Source organism: Pteropus alecto, unplaced genomic scaffold, assembly GCF_000325575.1.
Source record: "Pteropus alecto unplaced genomic scaffold, ASM32557v1 scaffold41, whole genome shotgun sequence".
Lineage (NCBI taxonomy): Eukaryota > Metazoa > Chordata > Mammalia > Chiroptera > Pteropodidae > Pteropus > Pteropus alecto.
The window spans coordinates 1,249,948-1,273,420 of NW_006430464.1; the positions used below are offsets into that span (position 1 = coordinate 1,249,948).

General features: G+C 58.7%; 3 protein-coding genes and 1 non-coding gene across 8 annotated transcripts in view; 2 read left to right on the top strand and 2 right to left on the bottom strand.

Moving 5' to 3' along the window:
* ATF5 (activating transcription factor 5) overlaps positions 1–2,533 on the bottom strand; it is a 4,776-nt gene extending 2,243 nt beyond the window's left edge. The window contains exons 1-2 of the mRNA XM_006905110.3: positions 2,398–2,533; positions 766–1,085 (exon numbers count right to left, since the gene is read on the bottom strand). Of these exons, the coding sequence (XP_006905172.1) occupies positions 766–966 (201 nt within the window). The 5' untranslated portion in view covers positions 967–1,085; positions 2,398–2,533. The remainder of the gene's footprint in view (positions 1–765; positions 1,086–2,397) is intronic.
* On the bottom strand, positions 462–580 carry LOC112482305. The gene has a single exon (XR_003047245.1). It is a non-coding gene; the product is annotated as a 5S ribosomal RNA (ribosomal RNA).
* NUP62 (nucleoporin 62) lies at positions 2,337–23,473 on the top strand. The gene is made up of 2 exons (XM_006905009.3): positions 2,337–2,472; positions 20,860–23,473. Exon 2 carries the CDS (start codon positions 20,924–20,926, stop codon positions 22,478–22,480), a length of 1,557 nt encoding a protein of 518 aa, XP_006905071.1. The 5' UTR covers positions 2,337–2,472; positions 20,860–20,923; the 3' UTR covers positions 22,481–23,473.
* IL4I1 (interleukin 4 induced 1) overlaps positions 2,371–23,473 on the top strand; it is a 31,171-nt gene continuing 10,068 nt past the window's right edge. For 3 of the 5 annotated variants that reach the window (XM_025048209.1, XM_025048207.1, XM_015591938.2), the window contains exon 1: positions 10,874–10,952. The gene's annotated coding sequence lies outside the window, so the exon portion shown is untranslated. Of the gene's footprint in view, positions 2,473–10,873; positions 10,953–23,473 lie in introns of those variants that run through there. The other 2 variants (XM_025048214.1, XM_025048208.1) reach the window with 2 other exon arrangements.

The window sequence follows — 23,473 nt, forward strand, 5'->3', positions numbered from 1 at the left end:
GTCACACATTCATCCCTGTCTAGTTCTCTGGTGAAGATTCTTATCTTGGCTGCATAGATTGCTCTGTTTAACATAAAGGAAAACAAGATGATCTGCCTTTGCTTGGGGAAGCTTCCTTCTCGGCTTCCCGGCCCCAATAAAGTATTGCTGGCTGGATGATTTTCTTTTAACTTATGCACTTTCCCCCAGCATGTTGGTTGGTGGTCTTATTGCCTGACTTCTCTTTTATTTAGAATTCCTGTGGTACGTTCTAGCCCCCTGGAGCTGTGTTAGGGATGACATAGCACACCTCAGACCTGAGGTATGCGTGCATGTTAAATTTTATTGCCTTTGGCGGTCTGTGGATCTCTTACTTCTTCAGTCTGATTAATGGGGAATTCAGAACTGTAGTTAGGAGATAGTTTACCTGAACTATTTATTATTGCTTTTTAATAATTATTTACTTATTTTTTTATTTTTTATGCCTACAGCACCTGGTCTTTCTAAGTGGTCTCCCATCCGAGTATTAACCAGGCCCAACCCTGCTTAGCTTCCAAGATCAGATGGGATTGGGCTTGTTCAGGGTGGCATGGCCGTAGACTCCTGATGTCATTTTTTAGTTCAGCTACTAAGTGCTTCCCAAATATTCCAATATCTCACACTCATCATTTGTCTCCTCTGTCTCTTCACTAGAGTATGCCTGGCATATTATAATTATCAGGGGAATAACTGAATAAATTCTTCCTCCTCCTTGAATCCTGCACCCCATGTCCCAGCTCACCCCACCTCCATTCTCCACCTGCCCTTACCTGCCAGGGGCTCTCCCCCCCCTGGAAGCCCGCCCTCCAGGGCTCCCCCAAGGACCTCATAGGGAGCCAAGGGGGCAGGGGCCAGGGGGAGTTTCCCATAGTCTACGAGCCAGCCCAGCCCGCTAGCTGGGAGCAGGGCCCTGTCCAGCTCCAGCCCCAGGGTCGCCAGGAGTGACATGGCTGCAGCACAGGCGCTGGGCACGGATGGCAATGAAGGAGGCTGCACCAACAGCTGGGAGGCGGCTCTGGAGGTTGCTCAGCTGGGCGAAGACAGGCACCAAGGAGAAAGTTGAGGACCTACATGTGAGACAAAAGTGGGTGGGGTCACAGGCCAGCCTGGCTCACTGCCAAAGTCACCGGGAAACCAAGCCACGCCCCCGCGTTTCCGGGGTTCTGCCTCACGCTTCCAACTGGGTTTGGGACTATGCCTCCATCCCTCAGAATTCTAAATCTGCCCTTTCTTTCCCCAAATCTCTGCGCCTCATCCACTCCCAAGAGAATTCTCTTCAGGCCCGATTTGCTTTTCTTCAAAATTCCCAAGACCCAATCTCTCCCACAGAGAAACTTAATGGTTTCCCAGGGGAATTTCCTTAAGCCCCTCCCCCCCCCCCCATAATATTCCTTTGTAAGAAGACTCGATTTTCTTCCAGCCACATCCCTTGCTCGAAACTATTTCCTTTAGGCCCTTCAGTTCCCAGGGGAATTCCCCCTGCCCCACCCCTCCATCAATGTTATCCATTCAAATCCCACTTTTCCCTAACTTTGCAGCGATCACCGCTGTCCCTCCAAGTCCCGCCCCAGTCTAGCTTAGCTCCACCCTTCTCGAAGATTCCCTAGAGGCAACGTCTCTTTCTCCAATAGAAACCCGTCATCGCTTAGCCCCGCCCCCTCGCATAATAGACTCTCCCAAGCCCGAGAGTTCGCCGTGGCTGGGACCCTAGCTCCACCCTCTTTTTTAACGGGTGGTCTGTAAGCCCTGCCTTCTACCCTGTCAATCTAAACCAGCACCCGCCCCAGCAGATGCCTGAATGAAAGGGAGGGACGTTGTGCCGCGAGCCTGAGCGGTACGAAGCAGGGACGGCGGAAAGGGGCCGGCGGAGAACAGCGGCCCACGCCCCGCTCCCCTTCCAGCTTTTGGCTCGCAGAGAGCCAAAGCGCATGCTCCGTCTGTAGAACGGTTCCCACTGTCCACGCCTCCACCCTCCTGAGGGTCAGTGCGCATGTGCAGCTGCTCACTCCCCACTCTTTGCGCATTAATACGGACTCTGGTGGAGTAATGCGCGTGACCAACCGCGCGCAGACAGAATCGTTCCAGAAGAGGAAAAAAAAAAAAAAAAAGAAAAACACACCCTCGCTGGGGGCCAGTGCACAGACCCAGCCGTACCCGGGCCATTTTTAAACGCCAACACTTTCCGGAAGAAGGCACCTCCCCCTCCCCGGGGGGCCGAGTGCGCATGCTCGGCCGGGCGCCCGCGCCGCTCTTCTGCGCCTGCGCGACCGTGATCCCTCGCTCTCGCGTTCCCCCTCCCCCCAGGCCTGGCCGTGAGGGCCGCGAGCTTCGAAAGGGCGGGAAAGGCGGTTGGCGAGGGAGGGGCGAGCGGTTACTCACTCCATGGCTGCGGAAAGGAGAGGCGGCGGCGGCCTCGGCTGAAGAAAGAAGGCAGGAGCGGAGAGCGCAGGCGCGGTGAGCGCGGAGACGGGCCGGGGGCACGGAGGGGTCGCGGCTACAGCGCCATGGCCGGGGCTACGCGGGCGCAGGCCGTGTCGCGGCGGCGTGAGGAGACGGCGTGTTCTGAGGATGGGGAATGAGGCGGCCCCGGGGACTGGGGACAGATATACCGGGGCTGGCGCAGCACTGCCCGCCCGGATCCTTCCGCGCCCCGCCTCCGCGCGGCCCCCCGCGGGAGGCAGGCCCGCCGCCCTCCTCCCGGGGATCCGGCCGCCTCCTCCGACCCCGGGAGCGTGGCTCGCCCTCCCCTGCGGCTCGGGGGGCCATCCCTCTGGTCCTGATGCCGGGGCCGGCCCGCTGTCCCCTACATCCTCGGGCCTGCTTTTCTCCCCTCCCTGATCCAGGCCCGCTTCCCTGGTTCTGATTCTGAGGGTTCGGCCCCCTCCCCCTCCTTTCCCCACTGGTGCGTTTCTCGTTCCTTTCCCCACACTGCTTCACTGATTTCCGGCCGGCCACACGCTCCTCTTCTGCATTCCCCAGCTGCCGCCTCACCCCAAACACGCTGTTTGCGGGTGAGAGCCCCGCGTGAGTCACAGTCAGCGCTCCGTTCACACCACAGACCCGCCTCGGTGGCCTTGGGCAAATGACTCAAGTCCTCTGGCCTGAGATAGGGAAGTCAACCCTGCCTGATGGGATCGTTTGTGAGAGTCAGATGAGTCGATGACGCCCGGGAAGCCCGAAGCACAGAGCCCGGCTCATGCACGTATGCTCGGTGTATCTCATTATTAATAGGAACCGTGGGGCTCAGTCTCATCCCTCCACCACCCGCAGGAGCCCCAGACACGACCATCCAGTAGTAGGTCATTCTTGGGACTCCATCCTTGCAAGGTGTCAATTTCCAGCCATCCTCACCCTCCCCCATTCCAGGTATTCCCAGCCCCACCCTGGTGCAGGGAATCGGACATCGTCGCCCCCACTCCAGCCTGTCCTCCATCCCCTGCCTACCCTGCCTCTGCTTCTGCCCTGACTTACTGATATGCCTCCCCCCACTGCCCAGCCCGCCACAGGATCAGTTTCCCAGCCCTGCCAAAAATGGGGGACTACACTTTGATTTACTGAAAGAGAGGCCATCTCCTCGTGTGCGCTGGGCCCTCCAGCAGCTGGTGAAACCTTCCCCACCTTGCGTCCGTTCCCATCAGGACGTTTCCCTCGGAGTTCAAGTGATCAAACTGCTTTGCCTTAGACCACTCACTCACTGTGCACTCTGTCGGTATTTGAGCGCTCGCCCTGTATTTCCTTGAGTCTCTACAGGCTACGTTATTACCCAGGCAGCATAGAGTAGTGGTTAGCATAGATTCTGGAGCCAGGGAGTTTGGATTCAGACTGCACCCCACTTACTAGCTGTGTAAACTGCGATCTCCCTTAGAAATAAGAGGCCATTGATAGTACCTGTGTTTGGGGGCTGTCACGAGGATTAAATGAGTTAATCCAGGTCAAGCACTTAGCCTAGTGCCTGGCATGCGGTAGTGTTTACATAAGGGTTTGTTATTGTTATTATTGAGATGGATGTTTTATCTCCATTGCTAAGCAGTTAGTGCTTTAAAACTGTGATGGGTCGGCCACCTTTTAAGTGAAACTTAAGGACCCACCTTCCACGTGTCAGTGTAGCGACTTGAGCAGTAGCAAGAAGGATTAGGGTAGACTGTTGGACAGAGTGCTTGGCAGTGAGGAGGGCACAGTCACCCCGCAGGGCCTTTTTATGAGAAGGTCCAGGTTATGCACTGGGACTAGGTAGAGCATATTTTTAATAAACTTTTTATTGGAATAATTTTTTATTTAAAGAAAAGTAGCAGGAAAGGTAGTGGAGAGTTTCCATATACCCCTCACCTGATTTCCCTCCTCGTCGTCACCTTACCTTACTGTGGTACATTTGCTAAGCTAAGGAGCCATCTGTACACTTCTATTAATCAAACTTCGACTTTATTCTGATTTGACCGGTTATTCCCTAATGCCCTTTTCCGTTCCAGGATCCTCTCCAGGACCCATATGACACTGAGTCATGGCGTCTCTTTAGCATCCCCTGGTCTGCTGCTGTTTCTCTGACTTGTGTTGTCCTTTGTGACCTTGACCGTTGTGCAGAGTGCTAGTTGGGTGTTCTGTGGACTGTCCCTCAGTCTGGTTTTGTCTCGTAGACTGGGATTATGAGTTTTCGAGAGCATGGTTAGGTGGGATATTTTTTAATGACCAGAAATGAACTCGCTCAGTATGGGAATCATGTTGCTGGCTGGGTGAGGTGCATGCTGACCGAGTAGGCGCAGGCGCAGGGGCAGGGATCCCGGTACCCCTGTCCCAGCCACTTGTGCCTTTCTCCCTCTAGATTTTGGATGCCACCCAGTTCAGCTGTGGTGCCCGCCGTTCCACCCAAGCAGCTCCACTCAGTCCTGCTGAGTGGGTGCCAGTTCTCACACTTGGCTCTCAGCCCTTCTCGGCATATTCTGATGTATGGGCAGTGGCTCGGCAGTGGCTCATCAGTGGCTGCCTGTGAGCGCAGGTGTTTGTCCCCTGAGCCCTCTCTCATGCCCACCCCTGACCCAAAACTGCGTCCCCCTCAGGACTGAAATGCGTCAACTCCCCCCAGCTTCACAGAGCGTCCGGGGTCCAGATGCCTCAGCCCTTCCAGCTCTTGAGCTGGAGCTGGGAGCATGGGTGGGGCTGCCGGGGACTCTTTTTCATTGCGGAGAGACCAGGCTTGGGGAGTGAGGTGGCGGTTGCAGGCAGGTTGCATCACCCTGGCTCTGGGATGGGAAGGGGTAGTGGAGGGACTCTCTGGGGGCCCCGGCACACCTGGCAACAGTTTCCTGGTTAGCGGAGCTCTGGATCCGGGAGAGGCCCCAGCACGGCAAGGGCGGTGGCGGAGGGGGAGGGTGAGCAGCCACCTGTGCAGACCCTGAGGCTCTGAGGCTCGCCACTGGGAAGTGGCCTCGGGTCATCAAGGCTAACCCACTTGTCTTACAGGGGGCAAGACTGAGGCCCCCAGAGGTGAAAGGCATTTGTACGATCGCACTGCCGGTTGGAGTCAGTCTCTACAACACTGCACAGCTCCTGAGGCCCTGCAGGCCCGGGGAGACTGTCTGCTTCCCTCAGGTTGGACCCCCAGCCCCGGGCATGGCCTGCAGGGAGGCCACCAAGCCTGGACCTTCGCCTCAGGTTTGCTGCTGCTCAGTTGCCAAATTCTATTGATTCTGACTTGCCTCTCCCACCCCCTCTGCCCCGGAAGAGGGCCTCCTCACCTTTACTCTTGAGCAACCCCTCACTGGTGTCCCAGTTAAGGTGACAGTCCGGCATGATGGAAGAGGCACCGAGTTTGCATCAGATGGGCCCAGGCTCCAAGACCACAGCACTTAGTCCTGGCTGCGGATCCAGGCAAAGTCTTGGCTCCACCTGGGCCTCGGCTGCCTTCCACAGGGTGGGACAGAACAGTGGCTCTGGAGCGAGTCCACCTGACCCCTGACAAGTGGCATGGTCTCCCTGTGACTCAGTTCCCTTGTGCATAAGACGGGAATAGAAGGACCCACATCATAGGGTGGGCATGAGGGTAAGGTCGGGAAATTGACGTGATGTCGCCAGAATGGGCCTGCCCGCTCGTGAGCGTTAGCTGTTTCTCCCTGAGGCGTGGGGTGCTGGGGGGCTGCGGGAAACGCTGCAGGTGAAGCCCCGCGTTCACTGGCTCCGGCACATCTGCGCGTTCGTTTCTCTTCCTGTCCTCACCGCACTCTGCTCTGCTTTCGCGGCCACCGCAGACAGGTGTGCATGGACACACCTGTTTCCCCGAGCACGTAGAAGGCAAGGTTGGGACCCTCCTCGTTCCCAGAATCGTCCCCTCAGCCTCCAGCCCTGCGCCGCTGCCTCAGCGGGCCTCAGTCCACTTCTGGATCAGTTGCTCGTGCACAGAGGCGGGGAATTCAGTGCTGTGATCCCGCAGCAGTGCGTGGGCAGGTACCCGGGTCACGCAGGCCATGGGGGGAGGGGGTTGTAGGTGGGCGTCCTGGCAAACAAGGGCAGGAAGGCCAAGGCTGTTTCAGCTCGGGAAAGGGCAGCGCAGGGCACAGGTCGGCCACGTGGCCGACGGCTCAGAGTCCTCCTGAGCACCTTCCCTCCCCTCGCTCGCCTGCGTCTCCCTCTCCAGAAGCAGCCACGGCTCTGAGAGCCTCGTCGGCCCCGCACCGGGCACCAGCTCCCTCGACGGTCACCTTCCGTTGTGGTGTCTGCACTCGCTGCTGTAACAGCGCCACAGATTTAGTGGCTTAAAACAACACATTCATTCTCTCTCAGTTCTGGAGACCAGGGCTGCGTCCCTTCTGGAGGCGCCAGGGGAGAATCCGTTTCCTGGCCTTTTCCCGCTGCTGGAGGCCGTCTGTTGTCCTGGGCTCGCGGCCCCTTCCTCGGTCACTCCAGCCTCCGCTTCGTCACCCCGTCTCCTCTTTCCTTTGACCTTCTTGCTCTCCCTCTTGTAAAGACCCTTGTGACTACATTAGGGTGCGCCCAGGTAATCCAGGATAACGTCTCCATCACGGGACCCTTAGTCACATCTGCAAAGTGCCTTTTCCACATGAGGTTGCATACTCAGGTTGTGAGGGTTAGGGCGCCTTTGGGGAGCCATCATCCAGCCTGCCGCCTTCCCCTTTTAGAGCCTCAGTTTCCTCATCTGGGAAATAAAGGGTAGGACCCGCCTTGGGGCGCGCCCTGCCTTCTGTGCCCATAGGAACTGGCCATAGGGAAAGGACAGGGCCAAGTGAAGGGACCTGACATCATGGTGTCTTGGTGCTCAGATGTCACCACTCTGACCTCCAGCAAGATACCGGGCCCCCTTGTGCCATTGTGGCCTCATCAGTAAAGTAGGCACAATAGCAGAACCCTCTTGCAGGGGCAGCGGTGAGGGTGAGCCTGGCTCAGCCAGCTGCGCCCACAGACCGCAGGCCCTGTGTGCGGGGCGGGCCGGTGAAGCCCCAGACCAGCGGAAGGGCCTAGCACGGCCCATCCCACTGGGCAGTAGTGCCAGCCTGCAGGTGCAGAGCTTCCGCTTTCACAGAAATGGGAAACCCAGGTTTTTCTGTGAGATCCAAGTTTTAAAAGGTTGGCAAGTAATTTAGAGGAACCCCAACAAGCCACAAGTGTGGATAGGCTCAGGCTGCGGGCCTTCCCCGACCTTTGGCTCAGTGATCTCCCCCCACCTCAGACCTATAACCTCCCTGCCCACAGCAGGGAACAAGGGGGACTGTCTGCCTTGAGCCAGTCACAGGCCCGGTCCCTCTCTGCTGAACTGACGGAGACTGAAAAGGAGCAGAGTCTACTCAGACTCAGCCCAGACCCACAGTCTGGGGGCAGCGTTCAGGGGGGGCAGGGCAGGGGCACTCCAGCAAATGGTCCCTGCGGGTCAGGTGTGCGCCAGGTGCAGCTGAGGGGGAGCTGGTGTCTGATTACCCCACCTGTTCTTACCAGCCGGCGGAGCCCCCAGCCAGAGGCTACTAGGAACGCGTGTTGCTGAGCAACTTGAGTTTCTTGCTTGTTGGCGCTAGGGAGGCCGCCCCCCGCCCCCCACAGGGCCCCTCTGGGCTGGGGCAGGTGACTTTGGGAGGGCTCGGGGAAACGGCCTTGCTCTGGGTCGGTGCTGGCCGGAAGCAGGGGCAAGGCCGTGACCAGGTATCTTACTTCTCTGGAGGCAGAGGGACGACAGGCGCTAGCGCTGTGCTTAGTGAAGCAGCCATCGCTCTGAGCCAGGAGGGTGAGGGCTGGTCAGTTTTGTGCTCTGGACAGTGTTTGTCTTTTCGTCTGTGTGGAGACATGACTCCAGAGGTCTCATTTTTGTCTCGTCTGTCACGGTCAGAGTGACCATGGCTGATGATGGTGTTCTGTGAAATTGTTTATGTCCAATGGGAGAACACAGGGCTGAGCTGGCAGGGCAGACATGCTCATCCAATGGGGGAAGGGAGGCGGAGAGCCCCAGGGTCAGGGGGCAGCCAGGACACAGCCTGTGCCCCTGCCATGTGGTGGGCCACGGATGCGCAGTTCTCATGGGCTCACTTGGGCACAGACGAAGGTAGCAGGGCCTGACCCCAGCTGGCACCCACTGGGATGGCCAATCAGTGGGAGCCGAGGGGAGCAGGAGAGGGAGACAGGCAGAGAACCACAGCGGGAAGACCTCACGGTCCCTTGGGTTCTCCCAGGTGTCCCCTGCACAGGCGCGTGGGGACGCACCATGGCGAACATCGAGGGTCAGCGGCCTGCAGGGCCCCGAGCCGCAGCCTGGTTAGTTCAAGAGCCCTTTGCCCTTCTCCTCCTGCCCACTGCCACTGACAGAAGGACCAGATTCCTGAGGGGGACAGGAAAGAGCAGCTGATGTCCCCCTCTTCACTCCAAGCCACCGGAAGTCCAGCCTGTAGCTGGGGGAGGGAGGTAGTACTGAATCGCATCAGGAGCAAGACCTAGCTAGACTGGCCTGGAAGGTGACGGAGATGGCCGGGGATGTCGTCCGAGAATGGGAAGAGGGTACTGGCCGTGGCACGTGGTGGGGGATGTGAGAAAATGTCACGTTGGAGAGGCTTTTGAGGCCCCAGCTCAGCTCTGAGTCAGACGGCGGGGTCAATCCTAACCACCTGCGTGACGTTGGGCAGGTTACTTAGGTTCTCTAGACCTCAGTTTGCTCGTCTGTCGGATGGGAGAGCTGGAGGTTCCCGCCTCACAAGGTCATCAGCCAGCACAGGGAACGCACTGCGAACAGAGCCCGGCCCGTGAAGTCCTGAAACGTCGGCGTGTGTTCGCTTCTGATTCTCAGAGTCACAGCCACCCTGTCCCCACCTCTGGTGGCTTTCACCTGGTTCCTAGAGAAACCATCTCCGTGGCAACCGTCTCTGCCACAGCCTGGCTAGGATCTTTATCTCCTTCCCCCACTGGTACCATTGCCTCTCCCCTGGGACACTGGTGTCGATTACTGGAGAGAGGCTGGGGAGGGCACAGCTGTGTGTGGTTCTGTCTGTGCACACGCGTGCACACATGCACACGCACACACTGCACTCTTAAGAGTCCCTCGGCCCTGGTGCTTCAGCCCCTCTCCAGGTCTTGATGCCTTGGTGTGATATCCGTGCCCACCTGCTTTTCCCCGGGGACCTCTGCTGGCCTTGCAGCCGCCCGGAGCATTGCAGCTTCAGCCTCCTCAGCCAGTCCTCAGTCCCTCGTCTCCATCACTCATCCTCAAGGGAGAGCATGCGCCTGTCTCCAGAAGCTCGTCTGCCCAGCCCTGCCCGCCTCTGTGGCCCACTTCCGTTCTTCAACCCGCGCCCGGCGCCCCATGCTCGGTGGGCTTGCTTATGGCTTTATTGAGATACTGTGTCATCCACACCTGTTTAGGAAAGTGTACAGTTATTGGTTTTGAGTACATTCACAGAGTTGTGTACCCATCACCGCAATCTAATTTTAGAACGGTTTCATCACCCCAAAAAGAAGCGCCATACCTATTAGCGGTCATGCCCCATTCCCCACCCCCGAGTCCTAGGCCACCACCAGTCTGCTCTCTGTCTCTGGAGTTGCCTCTTCGAGACACTCGGCGTGAATGGGATTATAGATGGTCCTTTGTGTCTGGTTTTCAGGGTTCGTTGCTTTCGCGGCAGGATCAACACTCTGTTCTTTTTTAAGGCTGCAGAGTATTCCATCGTATACTGCATTTTACCCATTCGTCAGTTGATGGACATTTGAGTCATTCGTACTTTTTGACCGTTAACGAATATGTGTGTACAGGTTTCATGCGGACATGTTTTCATTTCTCTCAGGAGATGCCTAGGAGTAGAATTGTAGTTAGTACCTGGCACAACGCAACCCCTGGATTTGTTTATTCCATTGACAGGCATTTACTGAGTGCCCACCATGGTCTGCAACTATTACAGACACTTGGGAACCAGCAGTGGAAATTACAGACGAAAATCCTGCCCCTTGTAGAGCTGACATTCTCCTGGGGAGACAGACAATAAATGAGATTATTGTATTTCAGATAGTGCTAAGTCATAAGGCTAGCCAGGGCAGCCCTCCCTGAGTAGCTGGCATCACAAAGACCTGAAGGCGACAGAGTGCGCATGGGACATCTGGGGGCAGAGCAGTCCAGGGGGCGGGAGCAGCAGGTGCAGAGGCCCTGAGGCGGGCGGGGCTGGGCAGGGTGACGGCAGCAAAGCATGGTTGCGGGTGAGCGCACCTTTTGGCCATCGTGAATAATGCTGCTGTGAACTGTTGAGTACGAGTTTTTGTCTGAACACCTGTTTTCAGTAGTTTTCTCTTGATCACAGTTAGATAACACAGGGATTTTGAGTGTGGTGGCCAGGCCAGATTGTCTTTATTTGCCCAGCACAGGGCCTGTCCTGTCCTAAGACCCAGCGGATGTTCGTTGACTGACTGAACGAGGTGTATTTGTGAATTACTCAACACGTGCTGGCACAGGTGGCTGCTGAATGGTTAGTGTTTTCCTCATTATTTTTTAATAAATGCAATTGACATATCAGATTGGCAGATCTGATATAATTTTTCCTGATCTCAGATGCTGGCTGGTTGTGGGGAGATGGTTGTCTCGGGCACTGCCGGTGAGAATAAAAGCAGGCCAGAGGGCAGCTCGGTAATCCCTTGGTAAACCTCTGTCCTGGAAAAACGCCCATTCCCCTTAGCACCATCCGCAAGCCCAAGGCACATATTGTTTATAATAAGGGGCAATCAGAAGCATCCTGAACGTCCACCAGTAGGGATGTAGATAAAGTGTGGGAGGGAGTCCTGGGGACTGACCGACAGCAGCCCGCAGAATTGAAGAACATTCTGAGAGAAGGACAAGTTGGTGACAGGTGCAGTGTGATACCTTGTGTAGTAGGGAAAACACGGGAATGAGAACGTGTCCTCTGGCTGCGAATACACAGACGCGAAAAAGATACACAGTGGCTCTAGCACGGGTTCCTCTCGGGCGGAGGGACCCAGGTGGGCGACAGTGATCGAGGGTGTCTTAGCTTTGTCAGTAAGGTTCAAAACAATATTTTCAAGAAAGGACTGGTGTATTAATTGTGTCGTTAAAATGTAAATGTTAAAAATGCATTTAAGTAGAGGGGGGGAATCTTTGAATATCAGAGAAACAAACAGTTCTCGGCAAAAACAAGTAGGGGGCCCAGCGCCAGTCTCCCCGAGATCTCTGCCAGTCCCGCGATTTCAGGATGGGAGGGGTGGTTCTCCAGCCTTCTCTCTGTCTCCTGACTTTGCCACACGCGTCTCGCCTGGCTGCTTCTCCCCGTGGGGAAAGAAGCTGTTTGTCCCAGCACCTGAGCCCCCGCGGGCACAAGCCCAGGCCTCGGGAGCGGGAAGGAGAATGCAGTGGCTAATTAGGCATGATGTGACTTCTTGCGGGAGAAAGTGTGTTCAAGGGAAGGGAGAAAGGGGAGAGAAGGTTGCGAATCTCTGAACCCAGGAGCCACGGAGGTGCCCGCGGTCCTGCCAGGTGGCCTCCCCTCCCCCAGCCCGTCCCCACCTCCGTCGGAGGGCCCTGGGCCTGCTTAAAACGACTTCTGAGGTCTAGTAAGTGAAAGAGGACAGCGCGCTTGGCGTGTGGCCTTTTCGGCGCACAGTGCGGGTGTGTGCGAACTGTGCGTTTGTTTTAACTGCGTCGGAAATCTCTGGGGTGAGGCACAGGAACCCTAACAGCTTATCTCCAGGGATGATCGCTGGGCCGTGGGGACAGGAAGATGGGGACCACAGCGTTTGCTTTCGAGCTTTTGAACGTAAAACCGTGTGAACAAACGACCTATTCACAAAAAGAACTTAATTTTCATTTTTAGAATAGCCGCCGCTGTGTCATCAGGTAGGCTGGGAAATGGAACGTGGGTGCCGAAGCCTCCCTGGTCTGTAGCATGTAGTGATGTGTGGGCACACGGTAGACATCTAAACATGCAGTACACCGGGAGGGGTCCCTTCCCAGGCCTGTGCCTGGAGAAGAGACAGCAGCACGGCAGGCAAGGGGGTGTTCTGGGGCCTCCGCCCCAGAGAGCGGACAGACGCGCGCCTCCTGCCTGTCTCTGCACAGGTCCCTCTCGCTTGACGCATGTTGGTTATACCCGGGAGGTCAGGCGGCCTCCTGTGTGCTGGTCCTGGGGCGGGAGGAGCGGGCCAGAAGCAGTTGGGACCAAGAGTCCCAGGAGTCCCAGGTGGGTGTGTCCACCCCACCCTCCCTGTCCAGGACTCTTTGTACTGTGGCAGAGATGTGGCCTTTAGACAGAGGTGAGCGCCGAGGGTTCTGTGCTGCCAAATCGCTGTAGGAAAACAGCTCTGCCCCTCTCGCGGGCCCCTGCCACGGGGGTTGGTCACGCCCCCCAGGCAGGGTGGTCGTGTCAGAGCTGGTCAGGGTAGCCCAGGCCACCACCGGCTCCCGCCATCCGCCCCACAGCAGCCTGGGCGAGTCTGTCAGCACAGAGATCAGAGCACACTCCTACCTTGGCCTGGGGCAGCGGGACCGGTTGGCGGAGATCCGGTTGGCTGAGATCCGGTTAGCGAGCCGCCCATTGTTTCTGAGTTGAGTCCCATTCTTGAAGGGCAGGCTCTGAGCCCATCGGTTCCCGGGGGTGAGAGCAGAGGTCCTCGACCTGTTAGGTACCGGGGACCAGAGCCCCTATGAGAATCTAATGCCTGAGGAGCTGAGGTGGCGATGCTGGCGCTGGGGAGCGGCTGTCAGTATGGATGAAGCATCGCTCGCTTGCCCACCACTCACCTCCTGCTGCATGGCCCAGGGGTTGGGGTCCCCTGGGTTAGAGGGTTTTCGAACAGATTCAAGAGATATGGTATTTAAGCAGAGTCGATGGACCTGGGGGGAGCGGGCGGTGGTTCAATTTGACAGGACGGTACCAGCGCAGGGGCGGCGGGTGCCCCTGCACTAACACGGTGAGGGCCAGCCAGGCCTCTGAGCCTGGGCTGGGCGGATGGTGGCCAAAGGCAAAGGTCCCCTGGGTCTCTCGTTCTCCCCCTTTTATCCTCTCTGCCTGCCCCCTCTGCTCTCTCTGAGTCCGTGGTCGCACTTCCTCCAGGTCTTAAACCGCTGATTCCTTGGGGAAAAGTTCCCATGGAGACAGCTCTGTTCTTCCTGGGTAGTCAGCGTTGTCAGCAGCGCCACCAGGTGGCTGTGGGCTGAATGCCAGGAGCGCTTGCTCCAGTCGCTCCCCAAGACTGGGCCTGGAGGCTGCACCAGGCACTGGCTAACGAGCGCCTGACGAGAGCAGACCAGCCCTCGATTTTCAGATGAGACCGAGGCCTGGGGGACGAAACTGGAATCTAAGACCCCAGGGCTGGGAGTGGAGAGAAGCGGGGGCTCAGGCCGTCAGGCTGCGTCCTGCCAGGTGACTGACAGAAAAGGACGGGGAAAGGCCCTGTCCTCGGAGCGCACGGGAGTCCAGTCTGGACTTCTAAGGGCAGCAGCAGGCCGCTGCCCCAGGCCACCCCCCACCCATTGGTGGACAAGCAGACCTGGAGTCACATTCCCGAGCCCCGCGGAGGAGCCCTGGGAGATCGAGCCCTTTGGCCGGACACCCTGCTCCCTAAATGCCGTAGCATTTCTGCTACAAAGGAGGAGGTGGCGCTCTCAGCCACGGTGGGTGAGCCTCTGGGCAGCGTCGTTCAGGCCGTGAGGCGGGCAGACGAAGGGCAGCGGGGGTATCAGGGAGGGAGGTAGTGTTGCGACTTTGTCTTCAGTAGGTGGACTAGCCCGGCGGTCTGCCTCTGTGATCCGACCCGCAGCCCCACGTGCCCCCAGTCGGCTGCGGTGCAGAAGCTGGCCTGTGTACGTCACTCCCTCTGCCACCCGTCTGCCCAGTGAACTGTTTAAGAATGGATTCTGCCATCTCCTTCTCCCATACCCCAGGCGGAACTTCAGGCATTAGCCCCAGAAAGATCTGGACTCCCATCTTGGGAATCGTGTTTGCTGATGTGTGACCTTGGAGAAGTCACATCACCTTTCTGAGCCTGTTTCCCATCCAGGAAGGGTTCACTGTGCTGCTGCTTAGCACTCTTGGCCCAGTGCCACATAAGCAGTGCTTGGCGGGTGGTAGTTGTCACTGCTTATCAGTTGGTCAGTTACTTACTGAGCGCCCGCCGCATGCCAGGCCCTGCGCTAGGTGCTGGGGTACAGCTGTGAACAAAACGGAGATCCTGCCCCAGGGGCCGACACCATCCCTGTTACTTGCCTTCCTTGGTGCTCTCAGGCCACCTGTCCCTCCATCACAGATGGCCTCTTATTTGCTGGGTGTCACACTTACACGCCCCTGATGAGGTCACCCCAGCAGGGTGAGGGGGGATGTCCAGAGTTTCAGAATCACAGTGCGCTGTTCTTTTCCCACCAGCTCCCCAGCTGCTGGGGCCCAGTGACTGCAGCACCCCTCTCCCCGCGGCCCCGATGCAGAGGCAGGCCAGACCAGCCCCGTCTCAGCCCCAACTGCAGGACGTGCTTCCCGTCTGTAGACTTGGTTCTGTCCCGTTCTTCCTTTCTCCCCACCCCTGAATTTCCTATCGCTGTTGTAAAAAGTTATCACAAACTGAGTGACTTAAAACACCACACACTTATTCTCGTAGAGTTCTCAAGGTCAGAAGTCTGAAAGGGATCCACAGGGCTGTGTTCCTTCTGGAATCTCGGGGAGATCTGTTCTTGGCCTGTTCCAGCTTCTCGCGGCACGCTCACTCCTTGGCTCGTGGCCCCTCTCTCCCTCCAAAGCCAGCAGCGCAGCATCTCTCCAGACAGGCCCTCCAGTCTCCCCCTGACCCGCCCCTTCTGCCTCCCTGTTCCACAGCAGGATCCTCGTGATCGCATTTAAGGCCCACGCAGATAATCCAGGATAATCTCCCTGTCTCAAGATCCTTGCTGCAGTCACATCAGCAGAGTCCCTCTTGCCACATGAGGTCACATATTCACGGGGTCTGAGATCAGGGCATGGACAAGTGTGGGAGCCATGATTCCATCCATTACACTCACCCCCATCCTCCTTAATCTTTCCTCTTGGTCCAAGGCCGACGTGTCCATGTTCGTTCCCTTACACCCCTGTTCCTGATCTCTAAGGAAAGGGGCTGGGATAGGGAAGGAGGGAGGGAGAGTCCCAGGGCTCTGGTGACAGTGACACCTGCCCCCAGCCACACTGGCCCCCTGCTGCCGTCATCCAGCTGAGGACTTCTGTCTGCGCCCCGCCCCCGCACGCATAGCCTCTTCCAGCGTGACGCGTGGCTTCTTTGTGGCATTTGTTTTCCTGTCTCCCTTACTGGACTGTGTGCTCCTCGGTCTCGTTCCCAGCGGGGCCTCGAACGGTGCCTGTACACCACAGGTGCTCGGAAACCCTTGTATGAACGTCGTACTGCAAAGAGTTCGTGACTCTGTGACCCCACCTAGGGGGCGGGGCCTTCGTCCTCTCCACGTTGTCGTCACTGCACAGAGTAGGGGCGAGTATGTGGTGAACTTAGGAGTCAGAGCGGCAGAAGAAAAAGGTAGAGGTGAGGCGGGTGGATGCGGGTGACGCTGGAGATGACGGCCGAGAACTCTGGACCGCAGCCGGCGGGTGGATCGTGTCCTCAAATCGGAATCCCAGGGGGCTCTTTCTGCGGCTTCCCCTGGGAAGGTGGGCGGCCGTAGGGCCCGCAGCTCTGCCAGGAGCTTCTCCAGTTACTCTGAGGCATCTGCCTCTCCCTCCAGCCTCGGGTTCTCCGCGGGCGGCCCGCAGCTGACCGCGGCTGTGGCCATCTGTTCCCACCGCCCAGCCCAGGCGCGCCCTTCGCTTTTTCCAGGAAAGTACCGCTCCTCCGGATTCCGTTCCTCTCGCCTTCCCCTGAGCACTGTTGGCTTCTGTTCTAGGAAATCTGGCCCCTTCAGTAGCAGTGCAGAGCCTGTGTCAGCTCCTGGTAGTGTGTGTGGGTGTGTGGGTGTGTGCATGTGTGTGTGTTCGGCCACAATTGTGAAAAAGTCCCGAGGTCCTGGTCGTCACTGGCCTCGTTCACCAGGACAGACCCTATGGAACTGTCACTTCATTTTGGTGTAGATTTACTCATTTTCCAAGTCAGAGTTCTCTCCTCTGTCCCCAGAGTCCTGGCTCAGGGCTTGAGCTCTCGGCCTGAGCCATTACCCAGCCTCCTCCCAGCCGCCAGCCTCCAGCCTCCGCCCCTCCATCCCTGTGCATTTATCTGGCCGTGTCAGCCCTCCACAGTCTTCACATCCCTCCACAGCTCCCTCGGAATAAAGTCTGAGCCATGAGCGTGGACGTAGTGACGTGACACAAGGGGAGAAGTGGACAGAGCCACAGATGCCACGCTGATGGCTCAGGACACTCCTGGGGCTTAGCAGTTATCTCAGAAGCAGGCAGGCGCCTGTCCTCTGTGCAGTGTGCAGGGTTTGGGCGACCCAAGCCCCGTGAGTAACCCTTAGCGCACACGCTCCTTCCAGCCGCCCCCAGAAGCACCTGTGTGAGCCTCCGTCTGCCTTCACCAGGCCCTGCCTCCCCGTTTCCTGGCCGATCCCACATCCTTCAACACTCAGCTTAGGCACATGCTCCCCAGAATGTGGGCCAGGGTGACGGTCTCACCCCTGCTTCCATGTGACCGAGCTCTATCCCTGCCCCGGACCCTGGGACCGAAGCCAACATTTGCTGTGTCTCTGGCTGCCTTGAGGACGAGGGCCATGCTTAGTGACCTCTCTGGGCCTCACTCTCCTAGGTTGTAAAGCGGACCTGCCCCAAATGAACCCGCTTGCAGAGCCCATGAGCGGTAATGCACCTGAGGTACACGGAACGGGCTGGGCCAGTACCTGCTCGCCACCGTTACATCGCTGGCATCTGGGAGTTGGGAACAGATGAGGCATTCAGTAAATGGTGCGCCATGAAACCAGATGAGCCACACAGAGGACAGTTTTTCGTGTGGTTTTTTAAGAGTGTAAAAAGCAAAGGACTTTTTATAAATACTCTTTGGAAAATTTTAGCTGTGACTTATTATTAGCAAAAGCTCTCTGGGGCTGAAGTCCGGAGAACTAAGACACGTGGGTGGCTGTTAACAAACCCAGCCCGAGGTGGCTCTGTAGTGACAGCTGCGTTCTGTCACGCAGGAAGGGCTCCGACGCTGGGCAGGCCTGGGGAGAGCAAAGAGACCTTCCTCAGAAGCCCCCAGAAGAGCTTTGTGAACATGCCAAGGCCAGGGGCCGTCCCCAGGGAGACAGCCTTACTGCTCTGGCGGTGGTCAGCGTACCTTTCCAGCGCTCCTAGGGGTGCTGATGGGCGGCCTGTCGCGATCCGCTGGCTTAGACCAGGCAGACCCACCAGTGGCGTGGGCAGACCCACCAGTGGAGGGTCATCTCTCCAGAAGCCTATGGCTGTGTGGAGGAGGAGACCCCAAAAATAGGGGCCTGCGAGAAAGGCGGAGGGCGCAGTGGAAGTCAGGGAGGGGTAGCTGCAGTGGGCGTCCTCTGACTCGGGGTCGGGGAGGGTTCCCTGAGGACACTTCAAAACATGAAGCTGGGCCTGCAGGACAGGGGAGAGGAAACGGGACTGCGGACGCCTCTGTGAGCCAGGCAGGCACCGGGCCTCGGCCGTGTCCTGTGTGTTCCTCGCAGTGGGGCGGTGGTCCCCCTCGCTACAGATGAGGAAGCCGAGGCATGGGAGGCGCAGCAGCCCCTCGCCCCTGGGCCCTCAGCTAGCTGGTGGCAGAAGCAGAGTTCACACCCGATGGTTTGCGTGTGGAGACCAGCTTCGTGCCTGGCAACCGGGAGCTGCTTGGCTGCGGGACGTGAGAAGTGAGCACGTGACAGCATCGGGTACAGCCGGGTCCAGAATGGCCGTGTCCCCAAGCAGGCGGCGTCCACTGTGCCCAGGTGGGCCCGGGTGGTGGAGTGGGAGTTCGGGGCCCACTGTGGGATGAGAGTTGACAGGTCACCCTGATCTGAGCCTCTTCCCCCACCTGTGAACCGGGCTGGCATCCTGTCTGGTGGGACGCTTGGGGACTTAGCTGAGGGTCTGGCTGTGGAGAGGGTCTATGGCACAAGGCTGGAGTCAGCTGCCCGGAAAGCCCCGTCGCTACGTTGGAGCTGGCACTTCTGCGGCCCGAGGACCCACCGAGCAGTGGCAGCCAACTGCGAATTTGTAGCAAACGGGGTCAGCCACAGCCCCGGTCTTTTTCGTGCGAACTTCACAGCTGGGCGATCACAGCTCCTCCTGCGGAGTCACCCCTTCAGTGCACTCTCTTCCTGCCTCCCCAGCTTCCAGAGGCTCTCCCCAAAGTGAAAACGTGACCATGTGCCAGCATGTGGCAGCCGTGTGAGCGAGCCCCCCAACTCATGCCCTGCGGTCTGCCGCACAGCAGCATGGCAGCTGCCCCCCGACTTTGCTGATGAAGGAGCTGAGCCTCGACATTGGCTGTTCCCTGGCTGAGGACGGTGCTCTGGGGAGTCTCGGGGCCACACGTCACTTCTTTCGGCTTTCGCATCCCAACTATATTAATCCCTGCGGCTGCTGTCTCAGTCCGTCACGGACCTGGAGGCTCAGAACCGCGCACACCGACCCTCTCACGGTGTAGAGCAGAAGTCCAGAACAGTCCCACTGACCCAGCTCCAGGTTCGGAGGGGAATCTGTTTCCTTGCTTTTTCCAGCTTTTCAAGCCGCCCGAATCGCTCGCCTGGCGGCCCCCTCCATCTACCAGTTCAAAGGGCGCCACTCCGATCTCTGCCTCCATCGCCATGTGGTCTCCCTTCCTGGATCAGCGCCCCCTGCTCTGTTTTATAAGGCCATTCAAAATGCCATTTAAGGCTCGTCTAATCCAGGACCATCTCCCCCTCTCAAGGTCCTGACTTTAATCACAACTGAGAATTCTTTGCCACCCGTGGTCACGTATCCCGAAATTCTGGGGATTGGGACGGGGCTTTGGGAGGATCGTGTCTTCGGCGTGGCTTGTCAGTTGTTTTTCCATTACACAGACTCAGCACTTGGAAACTACTGCAAATTAGGGGGGTCCGCGTGCCGCCCCCGCTGCTCAGAGAAGCCTGTCCACAGCTCGCGGTGTTTCCTTTCCGCCCTGTCTCTCTAGAGCTGTTTTCCACAGCTGAGCTCACACTGCACTGGTAACTTTGCATTCTGCTCCGGTCCCGTGATCATCATTTCCTGCATTTCTTGTGTATTGTTAGAGGCCATATCAGCGGACATGATGCATTATGCTGATCATCCCTCGAATCTGATACCGACTAGATTCTCTAATTGGGTGCAGGGCGATACCCTGTCATCCGATGAGCACGCCCGCGGCTTGGGGTCAGCTCCTGGCTCCGCACTTGCTAGCTGGGTGACGCTGGGTGCATTGGCGCAGCCTCTGAGCCCGTTTCTTCATCTCAGACATGGGAAGAGAATCCCTGTCTCCAGACAGGAGCCCACGTGTCTCCCAGGCCCACTGCACAGTGGATTCTCAGCATGTGACTGTTTTCCTAAAAACGCCTCTGTCCCTGTATCCTCTGACCCTTTCTTCATCCAGTGACCTTTGATTTCCAGCTAACGGATGACTCTGCTCGGGGCTTTTTTAGTTAAAAATTACAGGGACCAGGGATGTGCTGGCTCACGGAGCTCCTGGGAAGATGGGGTGGGGCTGGGAGTGCGACTTTCTTCTGGGTGCTTCCCCTCGCCCCCCTTGTTCTCTGGTGGCAGCTCATTATCTCCCACCGCAGGTGGCTGGGGTGGGGTGGGGGTGCACGTTCTTTGTGCCCTGCGCCTGCAGATGAAGGAGGCCACCTGCCCTGGAGCGCCTGAGGAGGAATCCTCCTTTCGACTCCAATTTCTGTGTCTCTTTGAATCGGCCGCTGTGGCCAGGACCTCTGAGTGTTCTGCTTGAGCTCTTGGGTCTCCTGCTCGCCCGAGTTGCAGGGAGGGTGGGGAGATGCCCCAGCGGCATCCGGGGCCCAGAGTCCTGCCATGGAGGCCAGCTTCTGGGGCCTGTCTCTGAGGTCCAGAAGGGCGCTCAAGGCAGCATCCTCTCCCCACTTCCTTTTGCAGTCAGCAGAGAAACCTGGGGGGCAGGTCCTGAAGGTGGTACTTTGTGTGATTCTAGTCCCCTGCGCCGGAAGCGCCTGGACCCTGGCCTCCTCCCCCAAGGCCGCAGGGCTCCCGATTGTGCAGGATGCACGTGCCGGTCCGAGCACATCCAGCTCCTAGCGCGCCGCGTACGTGCCCTTCCTTGTAGTTTAGCAAGGCCCTGTGAGGGTGCCGCAGGCGGAGGCGGGTGGCCGCATGTTAGAGTCGCCAGCCCCGTCGCCCTCCGCACCGCGCTCCATCGTGCCGCCGAAGTTGCCTTTCTCAAACTGCCATCTGATCATGTCACTTCCTCTGCTTTAAACATCTCCCCAAGGTTGCAGACGCTGACGGATTTGCATTGGGAGCCGGAGTAGCTGCCGCCACCGGAGTCTGGAGCCATGAGCGGGTTTAATTTTGGAGGCGCCGGGGCCCCCACAGGCGGGTTCACGTTTGGCACTGCAAAGACAGCAACCGCCACCCCCGCTGCCGGGTTCTCTTTCTCGACGTCTGGCACTGGCGGGTTTAGCTTTGGGACCCCCTCCCAACCAGCCGCAAGCACCCCTTCGACCAGCCTGTTCTCACTCACCACCCAGGTGCCAGCGACTCAGACCCCAGGGTTCAGCTTTGGAGCCACGACGCCCGCTGCAGGAGGACCCGGGTTTTCCTTGGGGATCAGCACCCCGAAGCTGAGCCTGAGCAACGCTGCTGCCGCCCCAGCTGCCACGCAGCCCAGCGGCTTCGGGCTCGGCAGCAGCGCCCTCACCAACGCCATCTCGAGCACCGTCACCGCCAGCCAGGGCGCAGCACCCGCCGGCTTCGTGTTCAGCTCCTCCAGCACCTCTGCCGCCCCGTCCACCACGCCCGGGGGCTTCTCGTTCACGGGTGGCAGCGCGGCCCAGACCGGGGGCACCTCCAGCTTCAGCATCGGCTCCATGGGGAGTTCCACCCAGCCCACGACCCTTGCCGGCTTGTCCTTCACTTCGGCCACGCCAGCAGCCACTGGAGCAGGGGCCACACAGCCAGCTGCGCCTGCACCCACTGCCGCCACCACCAGTGCTGGGCCCACGCTCTTCGCCTCGCTCGCCACCGCGCCGGCCTCGTCCAGCACCACCGGGCTCACTCTCGGTGCCCCGGCCACCACAGCCGCGACTCCGGGGGCCGGGGCGCTGGGCTTCAGCTTAAAGGCCCCTGGAGCAGCCCCTCCCTCATCCATAGCAACGTCCACTGCCGCCCCCACCACGACCAGCAGCAGCTTTGCTCTGAATCTGAAACCCCTGGCTCCAGCCGGGGCGTCCAGCACTGCGCCCACCGCCGTGACTGCTCCGTCTGGCCCCAGTGTGGCCACTGGGGTGTCCACCAGTCCTGCGATGACCTACGCCCAGCTGGAGAGTCTGATCAACAAGTGGAGCCTGGAGCTGGAGGACCAGGAGCGACACTTCCTCCAGCAGGCCACGCAGGTCAACGCCTGGGACCGCACACTCATCGAGAACGGGGAGAAGATCACCACCCTGCACCGCGAGGTGGAGAAGGTGAAGCTGGACCAGAAGAGGCTGGACCAGGAGCTGGACTTCATCCTGTCCCAGCAGAAGGAGCTGGAAGACCTGCTCAGCCCGCTGGAGGAGTCGGTCAAGGAGCAGAGCGGGACCGTGCACCTGCAGCACGCCGACGAGGAGCGCGAGAAGACCTACAAGCTGGCCGAGAACATCGACGCGCAGCTGAAGCGCATGGCGCAGGACCTCAAGGACATCATCGAGCACCTGAACACGTCCGGGGGCCCCGCCGACACCAGCGACCCCCTGCAGCAGATCTGCAAGATCCTCAACGCGCACATGGACTCGCTGCAGTGGGTCGACCAGAACTCGGCCCTGCTGCAGAGGAAGGTGGAGGAGGTGAGCAGGGTGTGCGAGGGGCGACGCAAGGAGCAGGAGCGCGGCTTCCGCATCACGTTCGACTGAGCCGGGCCGCACCGGCCTGGCCCGCGGCTCCGCGCACGCGCGGCGGGGCGCGCAGTTCTGGGCTCGCTTTCGCTTTCGTCTGCAGCAAAGCCCTTGTTTCTTTCTTTCAAACAGTCGTGCTGTCGGGAGAACTCTGTGGCGTGACTTTCCGCATGGGCAAGTAGTCTGGGTGCTCTGGGCTAGGCCGTGTGCACTCTGTGTGTCTTGTGTGTGCCCTAGACCCTATCACTGACCACCAGCACCGCCTCCTGCTCACTTCGGCCACGTGTGGGAGACATGCCCATTGGCCTGATGGCCATCTGTCTCCGGGCTGGGCTCCCTGCGCGGCCTCCGCCCTCGGGAGACGGCCGAGGAAATGAACCACCTGTGCAGAGGTGACTTGTAACTAGAACAGACCACGGGATGGAGCATTTCACAGGAGGAGACGGGTCAGATGAAGGACTGGGACGGGCGTGTTAGAAAAAGGGTCAGACTCAAGCCGGGAGGTCTTCACGTCGCCCGGCGGACACCTCCTCATCCTTCAGGTCTCCTTACCCTAGGCCACCCCACAGCCCCGCCAGGTGGCCGAGCCGCGGTCCCCACAGCACACTGAGCGTGTCCCTTTGTTAACACTTGCCCCCCTGCGTTGTGCCGGCTCTCTGCTCTATGCCTCTCCGTTAGACTGCGAGCCCCTGTGGGCAGGGGATGTTTCTTGTGTCCCTTCGTGTCACGTTTATTGAATGAACGAACAACAGAGATGAAACCTGGCATAAAACGTTAATCCCGATACCCGCTGAAGTGGCCACCGTGGCAGAGGCGGCCGCAGACTTGGTTCTGAGCTTCCTGGTGCCAAAGCAAACCTGGTCAGTCACAGTGTGATCCAGTGTCCCGAAGGCAGAAAGCAGCCAGGTGGACCCCAGGCGTTTTTCGTTTTTGTCTTTACACTTTGCTGCACCCTGAAATACCTGGAACTGTATGTCGCTTTCCTAAATAAAATAAAATCTACTGCAGAAC